General features: G+C 37.5%; 1 protein-coding gene across 1 annotated transcript in view; it reads right to left on the bottom strand.

Annotated features, from left to right (window-relative positions):
• Positions 1 to 2,304: 2,304 nt before the first annotated feature.
• The window catches only part of camk1da (calcium/calmodulin-dependent protein kinase 1Da), a 67,318-nt gene continuing 51,791 nt past the window's right edge, over positions 2,305 to 17,831 (bottom strand). Inside the window, exons 6-11 of the mRNA XM_030148583.1 lie at positions 15,651 to 15,726; positions 10,804 to 10,916; positions 10,257 to 10,335; positions 10,060 to 10,147; positions 8,453 to 8,735; positions 2,305 to 8,343 (exon numbers count right to left, since the gene is read on the bottom strand). Coding sequence (XP_030004443.1) covers positions 8,219 to 8,343; positions 8,453 to 8,735; positions 10,060 to 10,147; positions 10,257 to 10,335; positions 10,804 to 10,916; positions 15,651 to 15,726 — 764 coding nt within the window. The 3' untranslated portion in view covers positions 2,305 to 8,218. The remainder of the gene's footprint in view (positions 8,344 to 8,452; positions 8,736 to 10,059; positions 10,148 to 10,256; positions 10,336 to 10,803; positions 10,917 to 15,650; positions 15,727 to 17,831) is intronic.

Here is a 17,831-nt window from a genome sequence, read left to right as displayed (position 1 = left end):
ATAGTTTTCAAACAGTATATGACTTTCTGATGATGGGCTTTAAATACATGTTTCTTTGCTTCAAAAATTAAATGCATGGTGCCCATCTGAGTGGATGTTTTTCTAACTAAATGAAAAACAGGTTCATAAAAAAAAAAAAAAAATCAATCGCATTGTTTTTTTCATGCCTAAAGAGGAATAAAAACACTCAGGAAAAAACATCTCAACTCAGGTTCTCATAATTCATGCATGAAAGGGTTAACATGTTAACGACAAAGCAGAGAAAAAGACAGACTTCAAAATGGTCTCACATTGTATCAATAAACAAATATTTTTGCAAAGCCAAGTGGGAGTGGGAGTTATCTGTAATTTTAAGGTGGAGATAATCTGACATTTACCTTAACCCATAAAGACCCAGTGTGTTACTTTTGTGGCAATTCCAAAATAAATGTTTCTCTGTTTTTAACCTCTCTTATCTGATTTCTCACCATTTATTGCAATATTATGCTCTGTGTTTTGCATTTTTAAGTAAAAATCAGATATTGTTCTATATTCAATTTGCTGATCATGTAGATGTCTGTAAAAACTCAGATTAAAGTTGAGGGTTATTATATCAAAAACAGAGAAAACTGAAGAAAACATGACTTTTTTTTTAGTCAAATATATCATTAACTGAACATAAACCCAGTGTCTTCATCCACTGTCATTGATCCAACTCCATGAGTTTTACTGGCGAATCAGTGTTGTAGAAGATGATGGTGTTTCCACGGTAACCTCGGAACATCCAAATGGGTCATGTCTGATTACAGTGAAAAGATGACAAACGGCATTTTACAACAATTATGTACATGTATTGATAGGATTAGTGGATTAACAAGTATTAAACATTTTAGATCAGAAGATGATTTTGGTCATTGGCGGATGTTTGGGTCTTTATAGGTTAAGCATAAATAGTGTTAAAACAACTGACTGATAGAAAAAGCCAACAAAATGAGTAAAATCGGTTGTTCCAGATGAAAATAGCTCAAAGGAAAATAACTAACTGTAACTAAACAATCACAAATTGTAGCTGTGCAATAAGCGACAGCTAACAGTAAACTTTTAAAGTTTTTTTTTTGTATGACAGGTCACAAGTAAAGTCCACTTGTGATACACAATTTTCAGACTCATCCTACAGATTTAAAAATGATTGAAATGCATAAATATATTTATAATAAATCTCTAAACTATACAACGTAAACACTTTGAAGCTTTCATTTTTCATTGTCATTTGGCAAAAATGCTGCATAATTTCACATTCAACAACATATTTTAAAAAAAATAGCTAAAAAGATTTTACTATGGGCACGATTATTTCAGCTGATGGTGAAACAGCTGTAGAATCTCAACGAGCCAGAAACCACTGCCACAAAAACATTGATACAGCAAAAAATGCCGAGCAGTCTTGAAGTGTTTTTATCTGAACTCTTACTGAACTCTTCGACTGCAAGTGCACAACCTTAATAATGAGAATAGAGTGTAAACCAAAGGAAAATATGTTGAAGGTGAACGTAATTTTATATGGGCATTAACATCTGTAGACAGTGGGTTTTAAGAGGGTTTACTATAATAATGTGACCCTACATGTGTGAGAAAAGGCAACATCTGTCTTGTGTCTGGTAAACATCTGCTATGCAGCGTACATATTAGGCTAAATGTTGGTCAGAGTGGTTCAGAGTGTCTGGTGTCTGCTTAACATCCATGTGCAGTCTGTTGGTGTTAGAATGAAAACACAAACACGAGGCCAAGTTTCACTTACAGTCACAGAAAAAATTATTAGATCATCAAGTCATCAAAAACAATGGTTATGCAATCAAGTACTAACTCCTGTGTGTATCATGTGACTAAAACAGACAGAAAAGAAAACATGGAATGTCTAAAAGCATTGTTTTTGTCAGTACAATGCCATAGATATTGATGTAAGAACTGAAGTGATTTCGGTTATTATCAAGAAAACATGGAAAATGGATAGATATCAGGTCTGAAATTAAACTCTTATGAGCTATTTTTTTGTTTTCATTATATTTGTCCAAATAAATGTACCTTTAGTTGTATCAGGCATTAAAATGAACAACTGAAGAAAACAAGGACGGTCTAATAATTTTTTCCGCAACTGTATAACATGCAGCAGTCATAAGCCAGTCATCTTCAGTCAGATATTTTTCTTTCTTTCTTTCTTTGCCAAATCATGATTACAGTAGTGTTCTGTAAAGATGTCTGTACTATATCAGCAAACACACATTCACAGAAACAAATAATTGATGTAAAAGAGGATACAAAGCCATATTACGATCATTCAGGATTTATTCCAGGAGAAAGACAAACAAAACACAATCAGTCGCTCTGGGCTGTGTTGTCATGGTAACTCTGATATGTGCACATGATTGTCAAAGGCATCTGATATACAAGCCCCATTAACAGAAAGTAATCATCATCCTCACCATCCTCATCATCATCATTACAGCACAATAAGAACAGCAGGCAATGCCTGCTCTGAGAACATGAGGATGTCGTCATGGTGACGACGGTGCACAGGATGGGAGTTTGTGGTCACATGCAGAGAATAAATACAGCCAGCTAAGTTAGCAGGCTCTGGACAATGACACCCACAGGGAGAGACCGGGTCCCAACAAGCAGCATGTGCATGACTTTAGTCTTCAGAAGCACAACTCACTGGTAATGTTAGTTTTCACAAATGAATTATGTTAGAATGACTGACAAACCAAAAACATTGTGACTTTTTAAGTCGATCGACGCTAAAGATGTAACTTCGGTTGAATTTGGCATCAAACGAGTACAATCCAAACATTTCATGTAAACCTGCTTCCTTGTGTACTCCCAAAACATCAAAAATACAGTTAAGCCAAAATCACAATGAAATCAACATTAAAATTAAAACGACCTTTGTTGAAAAAGTACACAAATACTATAAGTGCTTTAATATGTGAACATGAGGGTGGCAAATTTTGTCTTTTTGAGCCCCTAAACAAAGTGCCAAACCTGTATAAAGCTAGTGCATCTATGTTAGCTTCTTAGCCTGACTGACTTTCCAACAGCCATACAAAGCTGAAAAGGTAAGTTAATGAAATATTTCAAGTTCACATATATTTAATTAATTAATTAATTAATTAATTAATTAATTAAGTCATTTTCATTCTATTTTGACCAGAAACATGTTTTTGTTGACTGCATTTGTGTAGCCCAGTCTTTACATCACTGTCTTTACTTGCATCACTGGTTAAATGTTGTGCATATATTTTTTAATGCTTTATAACATCATAAGTGTTTTGGTACTCAAAATGAAAAAACAAACAAACAAACAAAAAACCCCCGATCAAAACCCAGTAAACAATAATTTGCTAAATTGCACATCAAATGAGCCACAATTTTTGCACTGAAGCATGAAAAACTTCACTATACTCAAATGTACTGTTTATTGGAGTAAATGGGTCTCCATCTAGACACATTATGTCCAGTTCTATTAATACATCCATGCATTTCCCAGGTATCTAAAGGTATCAACAATGATTTTATTTCAACCTTTAAAAATGCATTGAAATATGCCATTATGAAAAACCCTTTTAGTGGACCCGGGTAACTCAACCTGTATGTCTTTACATAATACAGAGACACTAACATCATACAAGGGCATATAAGATAATGCAGACACTCATGGTGAAGTTGGATTCTTCTCAACATGCTTATGTTATCTTTTGTGGTGATGCGTCTTCTGTTTAGTGACTTTAAAAAAGGTCAAACTTGTGTGAGCTAAAAGGGGAAAAAGTGGACAAGTGAATCGCAGACGCACCACGTCCATAACAGTGTGTTTCTGAGTTGATCACAGCTTTGGATTTCTTCTTTTAGAATGGCAAAAACGTAAGCCTGAGTTCAGTAAACGATGCCTTCGCTTGTAGTTGGACTGACACTGAAGTAGTGGAGGAACACTGATGGCATTAAGCTGCACTGTGCAGCTCTGCAGATGGCAGTCACACAGTGCTGGACAGCATAAGAAAGCAAACTGCAGTGGGAATAAAGGGGATTTTAGCTTTTTTCTCTTTTTTTTTTTTTTTTACATTAAACATTCCATAGAGAATACAATCAACTTCCCTCGACTCACTCTCTCACTCATTCACTCACACATGCTTGAACAGCAAAACATTCGTAAATATTATCTTGAAAATGATCATTCATATCCACAATATATTTACAGTAGTATCTTTTACATGGAAAAAGAAATCATTCAGAAAACATATTACGTCTCTCTCATTTGAAAACCTTCAGTAAAAAAAAACAAAAATAGCAGACACAAATCCACAGAGGAGCATGAACCTGAACCCTCCGCCTGCCTCACAGCACATTCATAAAACGTCCAGACTGAAGTGGACAAAGTCACACTTAATGAAAATCAACAGTTTACAGTGTTGGCTGAAGGTAAATCACATTTAGTTCATTGAAAACAACAACAATAATAATAATTAATATTTAATTGATTGTAATTTTCTCTTGCAGGGATCAAGTATCTTCTTCAGCCATTTCATAAAGTCTTTCCCCCAAAAAACTAAACTAAACTGTAGCTGCTGATGTTGTTTCCATTGTGAAAGAGCATTGACAATGTGCTGAAAAAGGTTTTCTTAAAAAATGCATAGCAATCAATGGATTACATGGTTACAATGCATTATCAGATTAAGGTGATCATTGGAATAAAGCCCTTTAATGGTTAAAACTTCCCTTCAGTAATGCAGATTTACATGAGTCAGAGTTGAATTAATTTCCTATGGGGAAAAAAAAAGAAAAACAAAGTTAGAATAACAGCAATAAATAGATTTTCTGAAATAGCATAGCCATACGGTGTGACTCACACTAAAAGCTTAGCATTTTGTGAATGCTACGATACATGCACATTTACTTACACTCTTTACTCTAAGCTAAGGCTAATAAAACCTTATTGGGACTGTGTTGGCTGCAAGGACAACATACAAACAATGTTCTAAGTCAACAGGTGGACGAGTACCTGCCGCCTGTAGGTGCTGATATGCACCTTGACTTTATCCAAATTCTCTGACATTTATGTTTAACTGCTTAAGCTAAAAGGAATTAAACCCACTGCATCTGTGGAAGCTAAAGGTGTCCATGAGCTGATGTCAGTAGGATGTTCTGCTAAAGGACAATTCAATGGTGATTAGAGGGGTTTTATAATTTAATCTGTTACTTATTAATACAACATAAAAAAAAAATAAAAAAAATTACATTTACAGAGTACACATAACATACTGTGAGCCATCTGAGGCAGTCTGGAACTAGTTGTCAGGTTACTTTTATCCCTAGATCAACTAAATATTTACTTTCATTTTGGGGAGTGGAGGAAATGCAGTATAACCCAATATGAAAAAAGATAACAACTAGCAGCATTAAAGGAAAACTGTGTATATAAAAAAATCCAAAGAGAGGACATAGAAAAAGACCTGGACAATCCAGTGAGCTGGAGCTGTCCTTGAAAACAACATTTAAAAGTACTAAAGAATAGAGAACATGAAAGCATAGGAAATGTTCACCAATTCATTGTCAGGTTTGTGTTTAGTAGATTTCAGATTTCAGTAGATTTCAGTAAGAGAAGCTCAATATATAAAACAATAGAGCAATAGGGAAGTAAATCTCAGCTAAGGTGTTGTCTTTCTTGAACTTGTTTTGTCATTTTTAACTAACTTGTGACACCAACCTGGCATAAAACAGGCATCATGTATACTTTATAGATATTCTTCAGTTGCTCTTATCAGAGGAAATGACGATCATAAAAATGCTGAACTGAAACTGAAAGGAGTTAACTGTCAGTAACTTTCCCTCCAAAATATGTCGCAGCTGGAGTTCAGCCCTTAGTTTGACTTCATTTGTGTCTAAGAGCTTCAGATCTGACTAGTTTGGATTTAATTAATTCACTAAACACACCAAACCAAATATCCACATACCTAGAACTACTCTTTGGCTACAATTCACAATAAAGGGATAAGCAGATTTCCATTAACAAAGACATGACAGTCTGATATGCATGAATGAGCACCCAAAGGCCATTACCACCACGGACCAAACTCAAGTTTTCTCAGATCTTGTAAAGATTGAGAACCATCATAAAACAAATGAAATCAGTATCCCGTCTTACACGGACACTATGCTGACGCACAATGTTTGACAAAACCAGGAAATTGAATATTTTTAACCTCCTGTTTGAAAAGCATTAATGGAATGGCTTTTGAAGTTGGTTGCTTATATTTGGTGTTATACGTAAAAAAAAAAAAAAAAAAAAAGCGTTGAGTTCAGAAGTTTGAACTTCTTGAGTCACTCTTCCTGATCTGTTCACTGAGACAACTAATACTAGTTTGTGTGTGTCTGTCTTTTCTACACACTGGACTGCTTTGTTGTGGTGGTTGGGCGCAATTTTCATGTACACTAAGGGACAAAAGAGTTAAATCTACACTGAGTAAGTCCAAACCTAATCCTTTGTGGGGCATTATGAGTCTAAGTTTGAGTCTTTAACATTCAAGTCGTGACAACACTAGAATCAGGACGCAGCCAATGCCTCAAAAACCTGGATCATGAAATGTGATGCCATAAAGCCTGACAGAAGACAAAAACTATATCAAGGAGCTAACATTTGCCAGTGCACAGTGCAGCTGCAGATTTCCCTGAGCACTTCTGAACTGGGTGCAGTTTGACAGTGCAAGAAGGTGAAGATCTTGGCTTCGTTCATGGGGGGGAAGTAAAGTACAGCGGCAGGCAACAGCTTCTCCATCTTGGATTTTGACACCACATGGGACAAATAATCCTCATGTGGGAGGCAGTTGGATATCTAAGACATTAAAGCCACCTTGAAACGGCATCGCCTGCATGTGGCTTCTTAGTTTGGGAAGTCAAACATCTATCTACTAACATTCTGAACTGGAGGCAGTTTTTTTTTGTAGTAAATACAGACCTTCACATCCATCCTTAACCTGTTGCATGTTTGTGTAACCTGTATGTGTGGCCCTTAAAGGGTGATTGTTATATAAACCTTATAAAGTAAGAAATTGGAAACTTTTAGATAATAAATAGGTACAATGGTCTGACATCCACTATTTGTAAATGAAGTTTACAATCTCTACTCTCTCTGATAAGCATAGGTAGATGGCAGCTAATCTGTGTCTGAGAACATGTCTGACCTTCTCTGTGCAAAATAGATAAAGCGCTTAGTCATGTTTCCACATCTCAACAGTCGTATGGTACTTTTAAAGCACTTCTTAAAGCACAAACAAACAAACAAACAAGCCCATAAGGACATATAAAAGAGCTTAAAGGTGCTATGTGTAACTCTTTCCGCCTAGACTAAATCATTGCCGTATTAGAATGCAACATTAGTAAAATTACTGTAAACAAATGTTATCATCACTGTTTGGAGTGTGGAATAAAACAAAAAAACAAACTTATCCATGCTGATTCACTACACAAAAGTGGAAGGACAAACGAAAAAGGAATATGAGAAATATAAGATGAAGAAAACATAGCAAATAGTTGCAAAGTAGCGCGAGGTAGAGGCGAGCAATCCTCTTGACTATGGTTGTATTTATTTACAGTATTTATACCAAAAGAGCAGTAATAATTTGACAATAATATGTTTATATTTACACATACCACCTTTAACATCGACAGTAATAATACAAAATAAAAACAATCCAGTTGCCAACAGTCAAACCTAAATTGAAAAAAAGCTAAATAAAGTGTTGCAGGAAAGACCAGATTCAAGAGGGAAGTTGATGTTGACTGACATTGAATAATATGATCCCCCAAGCCCTACCACAAACTACCAATCACTGCTCAACCTCAGAGCAGTCCGTGCCCATTTATCATTAAATAGCTGGCTGTCAGTGGCCATGCTGCTGCTGCTGCTGCTGCTGCGGCGGCGGCGGCGGCGGCAGGATTCCTACATGGCGTCCTGGTGGGTGAACAGTATGGCGTTGTGTGGCTTGAATCTGTGGGATGGAGGTACAGTCCTCTGCTCTCCCAGGAGCAGGGCGGGGAACTGGCTGGGTGGCGCATCTGGAGGAAATGCAGTGAGGAGAGGGAAGGGATGAAGAAAAGGTGATCCTCTTCCTCTACTGTTCTCCTCCATCTCTGCCGTCTCTTGGCCTCACAGCGCTGTGGCCTCCCAGCTGGTTCCCCGCGGGACCTGGCGTCACTTGGTCTCTGTGAGCACCGGGGCGGGAACTGCCGAGGAGTGTGGTCGGTTCAGCTCCGTCCCTGCCGCAGGAGAAGAGGCTGCAGACGCCAGACTGCAGGGCGTGGCCGGTGTGGTTACACCTAAGACGAGGGAATCAATCACTTGTTAAATCAACAGCATCTCATGTGTTTTTATCTTATTAGTGTGAGTATAATGCACTTACGTTTGCTACTACTGACTCATACTCACATTCCTTGCGTGAAGCTGAAACGTTGTTGTCTGTGGAAGAGTTTTTGCTGGCGGCGGTGTTGGTGCTCTGGCTCTGTGCTGCCTGGCCGGTGTTCTGGCTCTGCGCTGGTTGGTTCTGGCCCTGCGCTGGTTGGTTCTGGCCTGTCTGGGTCTGGCCTTGGGGTGGCTTCTGTGCCTGACTTTGCCTGTTTGGGGGGTTGGAGGCGTCCATGCTGCTGCCCATGCTGCTGCCAAGCTGCAGTCGTCTCATGTGTCGAACCACCGCCGTGGCATTGAACGCTTGCTGGTGAGTCAGGAAGAAAGACACATGGAATAAATGAAAGAGGGAACAACATTGTTTTCATTTCTGGAGATCATGAACAACACTGTAAATACAGAGCTGGTGGGTAACATGGTAAAAATATCTTGCACATTTGATACAGCATGTCAAGTGTTAAAATAACACACAGATTGATATTATTTAACTTGTATCGATTGGTCCTATTGATTACACTGGTCAACAGCAAATTTATTGTTTAAGTTTTTTTTGCTGATTTAGGATAATTTTGGTGTGCTGAATCCAAAAATCACATTAATTTTGCTCAATCAGGTCAACTTTCTGAACTATGCTACATATTGGCTTCTTAGCATTTTTGCTTACATTTATGGGCATTTTCACATCATATGATACAAAATTCTTTCATATTTCTTGCAATAAACGAGTTCTGAAGATTTTACTTTTGCCAATTTATGATTGATGGTTTTTTTTAATATTACAGGTGAATGAAATGGCTTCGACTAGAAGATCTTGCAAAAATAAGCCTGAAGTATTCTGCTACATCTGCGGTGAATACACCATTGTACCTAACAGGAATCCTGTTAGAAATGATTTTTTTTCTCTTAAAACCTATTTTGGGTGAGAACTATATAAAAAATCAACTGATAAAGTCACAAAAATGTAATCAATTTTGTGAGAAGATCAAATTTTTCAAAGTCAAATTAGCAAAAAAACCTGACCTGATTGAGAAAAACAGGTGTCATTTTTGGATTTAGCGGTGCAAAATGGTCCTAATTCAGTTGAAAAAACCTAGACAACTTGCAAAAAACATTTTTTTGTAACCCAGTGTTATCAAACAACCTCTAAATGTTGTCTGACTGATCACATTACATCCAGTCAAATATGTCCAGATACTGATCCCATGCCTGTGCCACATGAAAATGGGGCTGCCTCATAAGAATACAGTGTTTCAAAGAATTGATATGAATGATTTTTTGTAAATCATGTCAAGATACAAATGTATTTTTTATTCTGATAGTGACTTTGAAGTTCATGGCTAGAATCTGCTTTGAATGAAGTGATACCAGGTCATCCTTTGCTCTTTATTAGAAACACCTGAGATTCAGGTATTGCTTTAAAAACAGCCTGAAGACTGTGGAACCTCAAGGGGAAAAGTGGATGATGAGAGTTAAATTCCTAGCCATATGGTGGGCCGCATTTTTACTACAGACTGATTCATCTTCTAAAAACCCAGACAATCGTTGGAAGAGCTGCAACGGAGCATACTATGAAAGCCTGCTGCAGTGAAGCCAAAACCACAGAGAATAAAATGCAGTAAACAAAACTGTACCCTCCATTTGCTCTTGGCGAAGTTCTTTCTGATCTGCCGGCTCACTGACTCATGGATGTTCTTGCAGAGAGCCGTATCCCCGGCAATCCTGACAAACACAGACAAGCAAAAATATAACACTTCTTGACTGTACATCAGTATCTATTGATTTGATGTCTTTTTGTGATTTTCTGTTTGACAATATATGTGTCTCTCACCAGGGGTGTCTGAGCGCCTGTTCACAGGTGAAACGCTTGGCTGGATCTTTTTCCATCAGTCTGCTGATGAAATCCTTGGCTGGAAAAACAGACAACAAATAGGTTGTTTTGTCAATAATATTACAAACAATAACACAGTTAGATAATATTTTAGATTTAGATTTTAGATTCTAGCAAAATGTCTGCAACATCTGCAAAATCTCCAGTAACTGTTCACAACATAGTTTCTTGCACCAGTATTTTTCAGACCTCACACTGACATCACTTTATTGCTATTTCATCCCCACAGACTCACAAGGACACACACATACACACACTGGAGTCTCTAACAGGTTTTCAGCAAACACCAATCAGGTTTTATTGGTGGTCTTTGCACATGGCTGTGCTGAGACCACTGACCCCCACATGCTCATACATTCCAGGCAGATGACGTCAGTGGCTGTGATGGAGTGGTGGTGTGCGGTCCACATGTACCATATGGTAAAACTGGCAGATGATAGAGTTTTTAGATGAAGAGGAAAGGCTTGGACAGGATAGACTGGCTCACCTGAGTCCGATATGTCATCCCAGTACGGCGCGTCAAACTCATAGTCAGCTTTCAGGATCTGTTCAAACAGCTTGGAGTCGTTTTCATCATAAAATGGAGGATAACCGCACAGCCTGTGGACAACAAGTTCAGTAAATATTATGATGTAAGAAGCCATTTATTACATTCATACTGTACCATAAACCTATACAATATAATGAAACCTATAGCATGAAACAATATTGTCCAGTATAATGTCACAGTTTCTAGTAAATCTAATGGTTAGCTTGGACTTCATATGATTGGTCAAATGGTGTGAGAACAGGAGCCATGTCCATCTGATTAGTCAAGTGTTTACACTTTGAGTGTAAAAGAAATTATTTTTCTTATTCATCATGATACGGGCAATCTTTTGGGATGTGTTTATTGTGCACGTTCACATAGTAATGAAATGTCATTTACCTAAGAGTACTGTACAAGGTGATTTGCTGTACAAGGTAGTTTGCAATAATATTTTTAAAACATATTAAGTTTGATCAATAACACATTAAATTAATAAGTAGAAATTTCTCAGTCATTTACATTTGTTTAGATAAAGAACTGTAAGAACATGATAGGGAACAGATGCAGAACAACATGCCGCTAAAGATCTCTGAAATGGGGACATCACAATACATACTTCTTTAACATACTCCTATGAAAAGATTTACTGAGCAACTAACAAAGTGTTGAAATACATTTCCAGAACACCAATATCAGAGCTAGTATATTTCAGCATTATATTAAGACTTGTTACATATTAATGCATCATTAGGGATGAGATGCAATTACTGCAATTTCCCAGTTTGGGATCAATAAAGTATATCTATCTATCTAAAACAAGTTTTTTGCCAAAAGGTGGGACATGTTGTACATAACTAGCCTGGATAACAGGTTTCACAGGTTTCATTTGCACCTAAGGGAAAATTCCAAGCAGAAGAAAATTTGTGAGTATCATGAATTCACCTAAAACACTTACATGTGGCATGTAAATAGAAATCCATGTAACTGGTTCTTGAATGAGGTTTACTGGCTGACGCTTGTATTTGTCATTGGAAACAAAGTGATTTCGACTACAGCAGCAGCCCCTTTGCTCACAGTATTTACCTGTATCACCTTAATTAGGTTAACGTGAGATTAGCCATTCCATCAAATTAATGAAAGCTCCAGGGTGAATCTCCATAATGAGCTAACTGAACCAACAGCAGAGTCACTGTTCAACCAAAAACATCATCCGCACCTCATTACTGAAGTTCTGGATGCACCAAGAGATTTTCATAAAAACTCATTAAAATGCCGTTCTCCATTGATACACACCAGAAAAACTATAAAAAATAAAAAACACCAGGAAGGAAGGAAGCAAGGTCATCACCTGCTGTGACAGATAAAGCTTTTCACTTTGTTTTCCAGTTTTCTCATTTGTTTAAAGCCTCACCTGTTGCACAGCTCACCCTCCACTCCACTGAGCCCACAGACACACACATTCATAAGCACACACCGAGGTCCTGCCTGGTGAGAGGAGATGCTTCCCCTCTGTCTTTACGCTTTGGATGGAGACTAAGCAGTCATTCACCATCCATCCGATTGAACACACACAGGAACAGTGAGGATCCTGGGTGATTATCATGGCTGATTACCTAATGTGATCTTTCCACCTGAGCTGCAGCTAAAAGCTAACAAGGTCTGAATCCCAACACTAATTGTGCTAATTGTCAGTGGGGAGCCATCGTTTCTCTCTGCACACACACACACGCACGCACACACGCACACATATGCACCCACCCACACACACACACACACACACACACACACACACACACACACACACACACACACACATTCTTCTCTAAGTTGCCATTTACATCAAAATTTCAATTTGTTTGCTTTTTTGCTTTTTCAGAAAAAGCTTTATTTTATATGTGAAAACAGGGATCGGTGAGGGTGTGACACTTTTACTCAACACATTAAGGTAGTAAAGATAGGCTAGTTTATGTGTGCACTGCTCTTCTGTCACCTTTCAAGCTCTGCACTACATTAACTGGGTGTGTACCCCTGACCTCTGACCCTAGGCTCTGGAAAATAATGTGTCTGCCAGGTGAAGGTCACACATATATAAGTGGAGACACAAATACAGGCACGCACACACACACACACACACACACACACACACACACACACACACACACACACACACACACCTTAAAATAATTAAAGGGGTCATATTTTGCTAAACCCACTTTTATTAGTCTTTGTTTCATTTATTTGTGTATTTGGATCCTAATAGTTCAAAAAGCTTGAATTTGAACCCTCCAGGTGCTGCAAAGCTATCTTTATATTCATTTTGGCAAAAATTGAGTGGATTTCAACAACCTGTTTTAATTCCTGCTTAATTTGTAATGTCTATAACTAGTTGCGCCATGACATTTACACATATAAGGTTAAACTTCCGACGAACATTTCTCCGAGTGCGACATAATTGTTTGTCAGCAGCAGTGGTTGTAGTCCATACTGAAAATATGTTCAAACTTCAAGCCAATTACTTAAACTGTTCAGTTGTTGGTTGAACAGGACAGAGGGGGTGGGGCGTGAAGTAGCTCATTTGCATTTAAAGGGCCAGCGCTCAAAACAACCTTTCTGGTGTCATTAGTCAGAAATAAGTTTGAAGATGGACCTATGGAGTTGAATTAATGACAAATTCAGACCCAAGTATAGCATTTACAGTTTATGTAGACCACAGGGAAATGTTTTAAAATGCATAATTCCATTTTAAAAAAAAGTAAAATATTACTCCTTTAAAGGGTACTGGTTCAGCTTGTCAATTGGATTGTCAATAGGACAGAAACTGCATGCATACCATCACCAATGCATGTCATACAAGTAAAGCTCCGAATTATGAGCCCCTTAAGATGCGGAAAATTTCCTCAAAGTGTGTTCGCTGTAAATCAAACTTTAAAAGATTCATCAGTGTCAGGACCTCCATTTGAAGGATGTTTTTTGTTGTTGAGAAAAACAGAAAGAAATGGGGTTGTCAAAGTTAACTCTTGTGTGACTCTTTCAAAAAAAAAATGCTGAAAATGTAAAATTTTAGTGATCTGAACACACCTCATCTGACTTGAATGGCTGCATCAGAACTAAACTATAAAGGATAGGATTAAAGGTAGACTGAGAGGCACCACTCTTATATTGTATCTAACAAGTAATTAAATCCTGATAAAAAAGCAAAGAAATATGTCTGAATTGCAGAAAGGCTACACAGACATTTCAAAATATTACACAGTATACTGAACAGCTAGCCCTCAAAACTCAGATCTCGGTCCTATTGAGAATCTCAGGCAGGAGCTAAAGGTCTACAATCGAAAACCATGTAATTTGAAAGAGGTGGAACCTTTTCTAGGAAGAAAGAAGAAGCATGTGGCGACCTAATTTCTAGTGAGTGAAAAATTATTTTGGATAATAATTTGGTGAAGTCATTGGTATTTGTTTACATTTCAACTCATCATCAGTTGATATCAACAAATATCGTGGAGAGTTCATCTATATTCTTTGAGAATTTGGAAGTAGTTCTACTTTACATGCTTTTAGCACTAGTCATTTTATTGCAAAGCTGTATATCGCTCATTTTTATCAAGGAAGCTGATAATTTCAACCAGAGCGGTACATCTTACAGACATTAGAATAAACTCAGATTATTGTTGAAACACATGCACATACACACATATACAATAGTTGGAGTGAGGTGGCGGTGACACAACCTAAGAAAAACAAAAAGCAGACAAAAGGAGTCGAGTCTGCAGCTCCATGTCCATACATGGCCATTCAGCAGAGCTCCATCTGGCTCTGATGACGGCACACAGCATCATCATCATCACCATCATCACACAAATAGAGAGATGGTTAAGCCAACAAACACACACACGTGCAAGCAATGAGTGTCTCAGTTTCACCTACAGTCGTGTCACATGACCATTCAGGGCACTAGGCTTAGTGTATTTTTAGCAGAGACTAGGTTAACAGAGACAATGTGAAGGTTTTTCTAAGTGATGGGAGTTTATTGTGGATTCTAATGGAAGTGAGCCACTATTGTCTTGTCTGTGGTTGTTTGGAACTGGCAAACTGCATCAGACTTTGGCTTTAATACAGTTCAAAAATTTCAATATTTTACATTTTTCACCATCGACTAATCTTTCAAGAGCGTTTTAAGCACGAGAACCATAAAGCCACAATTAAGGAGATGTAATGGCATCATAATCATCAGTCATGCAACATATTTCCACATAAAGTAGAGCCTGCAATGTGTCGCTATAGGAGAGGATGACATACAGTCTATTAGATATGACTGTATAAAGTTTATGTGTGCATGACTTGTATTTATACAATCACGGAAAAAATTATTAGATCATCAAAAGTCATCATAAACAATGGTTATGCAAACGAGTACTAACTCCTGTGTGTATCATGTGACTAAAACAAACAGAAGAGAAAACATGGAATGCCTAAAAGCACTGTTTTTGTCAGTACAATGCCATAGCTATTGATGTAAGAACTTTATTGATTTTGGTTATTATCAAGAAAACATAGACAATGGCTAGATATCAGCTCTGAAATTAAACTACTATGAGCTAATTTTATTGTTATCATTATATTTGTCCAAACAAATTTACCTTTAGTTGGATCAGGCATTAAAATGAACAAGAAACTGAAGAAAACAAGGATGGTCTAATAATTTTTTCCGCGACTGTATAAGACCTGAGAAAAAAGTGGGATTTTGACATAGAAATGATGAAAATGTATTTTTTTAGGTACAAACTGACTGTAAATCTGGTACTTACAGAATGTAGGCGATCACTCCAATGGACCAGCAGTCCACCGCCTTACTGTATGGCTTCTGCGCAAGAACCTCTGGAGCTGAGAGCAGAAAAGAGAGTCGGTTGACTTTTGGAAAAGACCTTTGTTACACAGAATTTTGATGATACAATGATACTTTAACAGCATTTTCCAGAAGCCTGATGGTTGTTAAACTAAGTAAAAATCTGTATTGTTTGGTGTTTAGGTTTTACTCTCTTGTCAGCTTGAGGCCTACTTAAACCTGCCGCCTGCTTTTTATGTGAAAATGTAGTTTTTTATTGGCCTGAAAACACACTCTCTGTGTTTATTTAAATGAAAATCACATGTTTGTTTGGTTAATGATGGGAAATTTTCTTCAGAAGTTATTGCTTCTCACGCCTCCAGAATGTTGAACCTGACATGGAAAAGAAGTGTGGTGATCTATCGTAAATTCCTCCAAAATGTAAACCCAAACACAGGAGTTAACTGCTGTTTCATAAAGTCAGATCAAGTTCTGTTGTTTTCTCTGATGTTTGTGTTTCTAAAGGAGGGCCACCTGACCTGGCCTTCCTCTGTAGCTCATTACTGAGCCCCGGACAGAGCAAATTAGTAATGACAGAGAGCTCACCATAGCATCACCTCATGCTCACAAGGTTGGCTCAAAATAGAACTGGCACACGTACACACACGTAGCAACATATGAAGAAATACTCTTCATATCTGGGGCAAAACATAAACTTTGCACATGTGTGCTGAATCAGAGTCCTGGAGTTTGTTTATAGGTCTGCCCTGACTCATTGGGATGGAGTGTATGTGTGTTATTGTTTAGCTGGATTCATAGTTAGGACATTTCTACACTCTGAGGTCATTGTGTCTGGCCAACAACACTTTAAAAAGTGAATTTTAGAGTTTGAGATGTTATTTAAGTTTAGAGTTGATCGATGGTAAATGTACACATCCAATCCAATCCAACTTTATTTGTAAAGCACTTTAAAACAACCACAGTGGACCAAAGTACAGTACAGAAAAAATTTATAAAACTAAAATAACAGAGTAAAATACAAGAATAGATTAAAAGACATAAAAGACATACAATGGGCACATGGGCAACAGATTCAATAACAATCAACATGAGGCATCTTAAGAAGGTAGTGGGACATCAGATCCCAAAATTCTACAAGTCTGTGAGCTCTACTGGAAGGATGGACACCGCTCTTCAAAAACATATGAGCCCATTTGGTGTTTTGATGATGGTTATTGAGAATGATGCCAAATATGTCTCTCTAAAGTATCCCATAGGTGTTAAGTGAACTCTCAAAAGTGTATTCATCTAAATCCTTCTCTAAATAATTGTTGATGGGCTGTTCTCGCTGACAGTCTGGTCATGTTCTACACTGATATTTTCAGCCTGTATAAGAGTTGCTCTTCTGTTTATCCTTGCATATCCCATTTATACACGAGCTTATCGCTTATTATACACGCACTGTCAAGCACATTTTGTGAGACTATTTACTGACATCTTTCCTGCAGATCTAGAAGCAGATACCACTTTACCACTTTAGTTCCTGCTGAAGCACTCCCCAGGTCTCTGTGACTGAGGCTCCTGCCACTCAACAATGAACGTACTTATACTCAAGCATAATATGCACAAGTTAATTTCAGAGTCCCTTAGATCTTTTACTCTTGTCATCCAAAATCAGATCAGACATCCAATCGTGTCACAGAGGAAGACTGGATGTTAATTACTCTACCATGCAGTGTGTAGCTGTGTGAAGTCATTATAACATTTATTCAACCTTTTCCTTAAATTTGTCACCTGTCTGCATACAAGAAATGCTGAATACTTTTTGTAATTGACTTTTTATCTGCTAAATGATATCTATGCCACCTGATAGCATTATATATGGCATTATATATCTTCAGATTAATTAATCAAAAACTAATTTCAGTAAAGAGTAAATGAATGCAGTAAATATACCAGCCTGTGCTTGCAGTGTCACATTTGACAGTAGTTTATAGCTTCTATGAACATGTTAAACTGACCTTCTATTGGAGGCTATTGTCTTTACAGAGTAACTCTGGCCAGTGGGAATGTATTTATAAATAGAGCAAAGTGGAGCAAAAAAAAAAAGAAAAAACTAAAAAAACAAACTATGCATTTGCAAATGCTTGTGATTATTTCAGCT

Source organism: Sphaeramia orbicularis, chromosome 12 (assembly GCF_902148855.1).
Source record: "Sphaeramia orbicularis chromosome 12, fSphaOr1.1, whole genome shotgun sequence".
Lineage (NCBI taxonomy): Eukaryota > Metazoa > Chordata > Actinopteri > Kurtiformes > Apogonidae > Sphaeramia > Sphaeramia orbicularis.
Note: the sequence above shows the minus strand (reverse complement) of the source record. Positions and strands in the feature narration are given on the sequence as shown.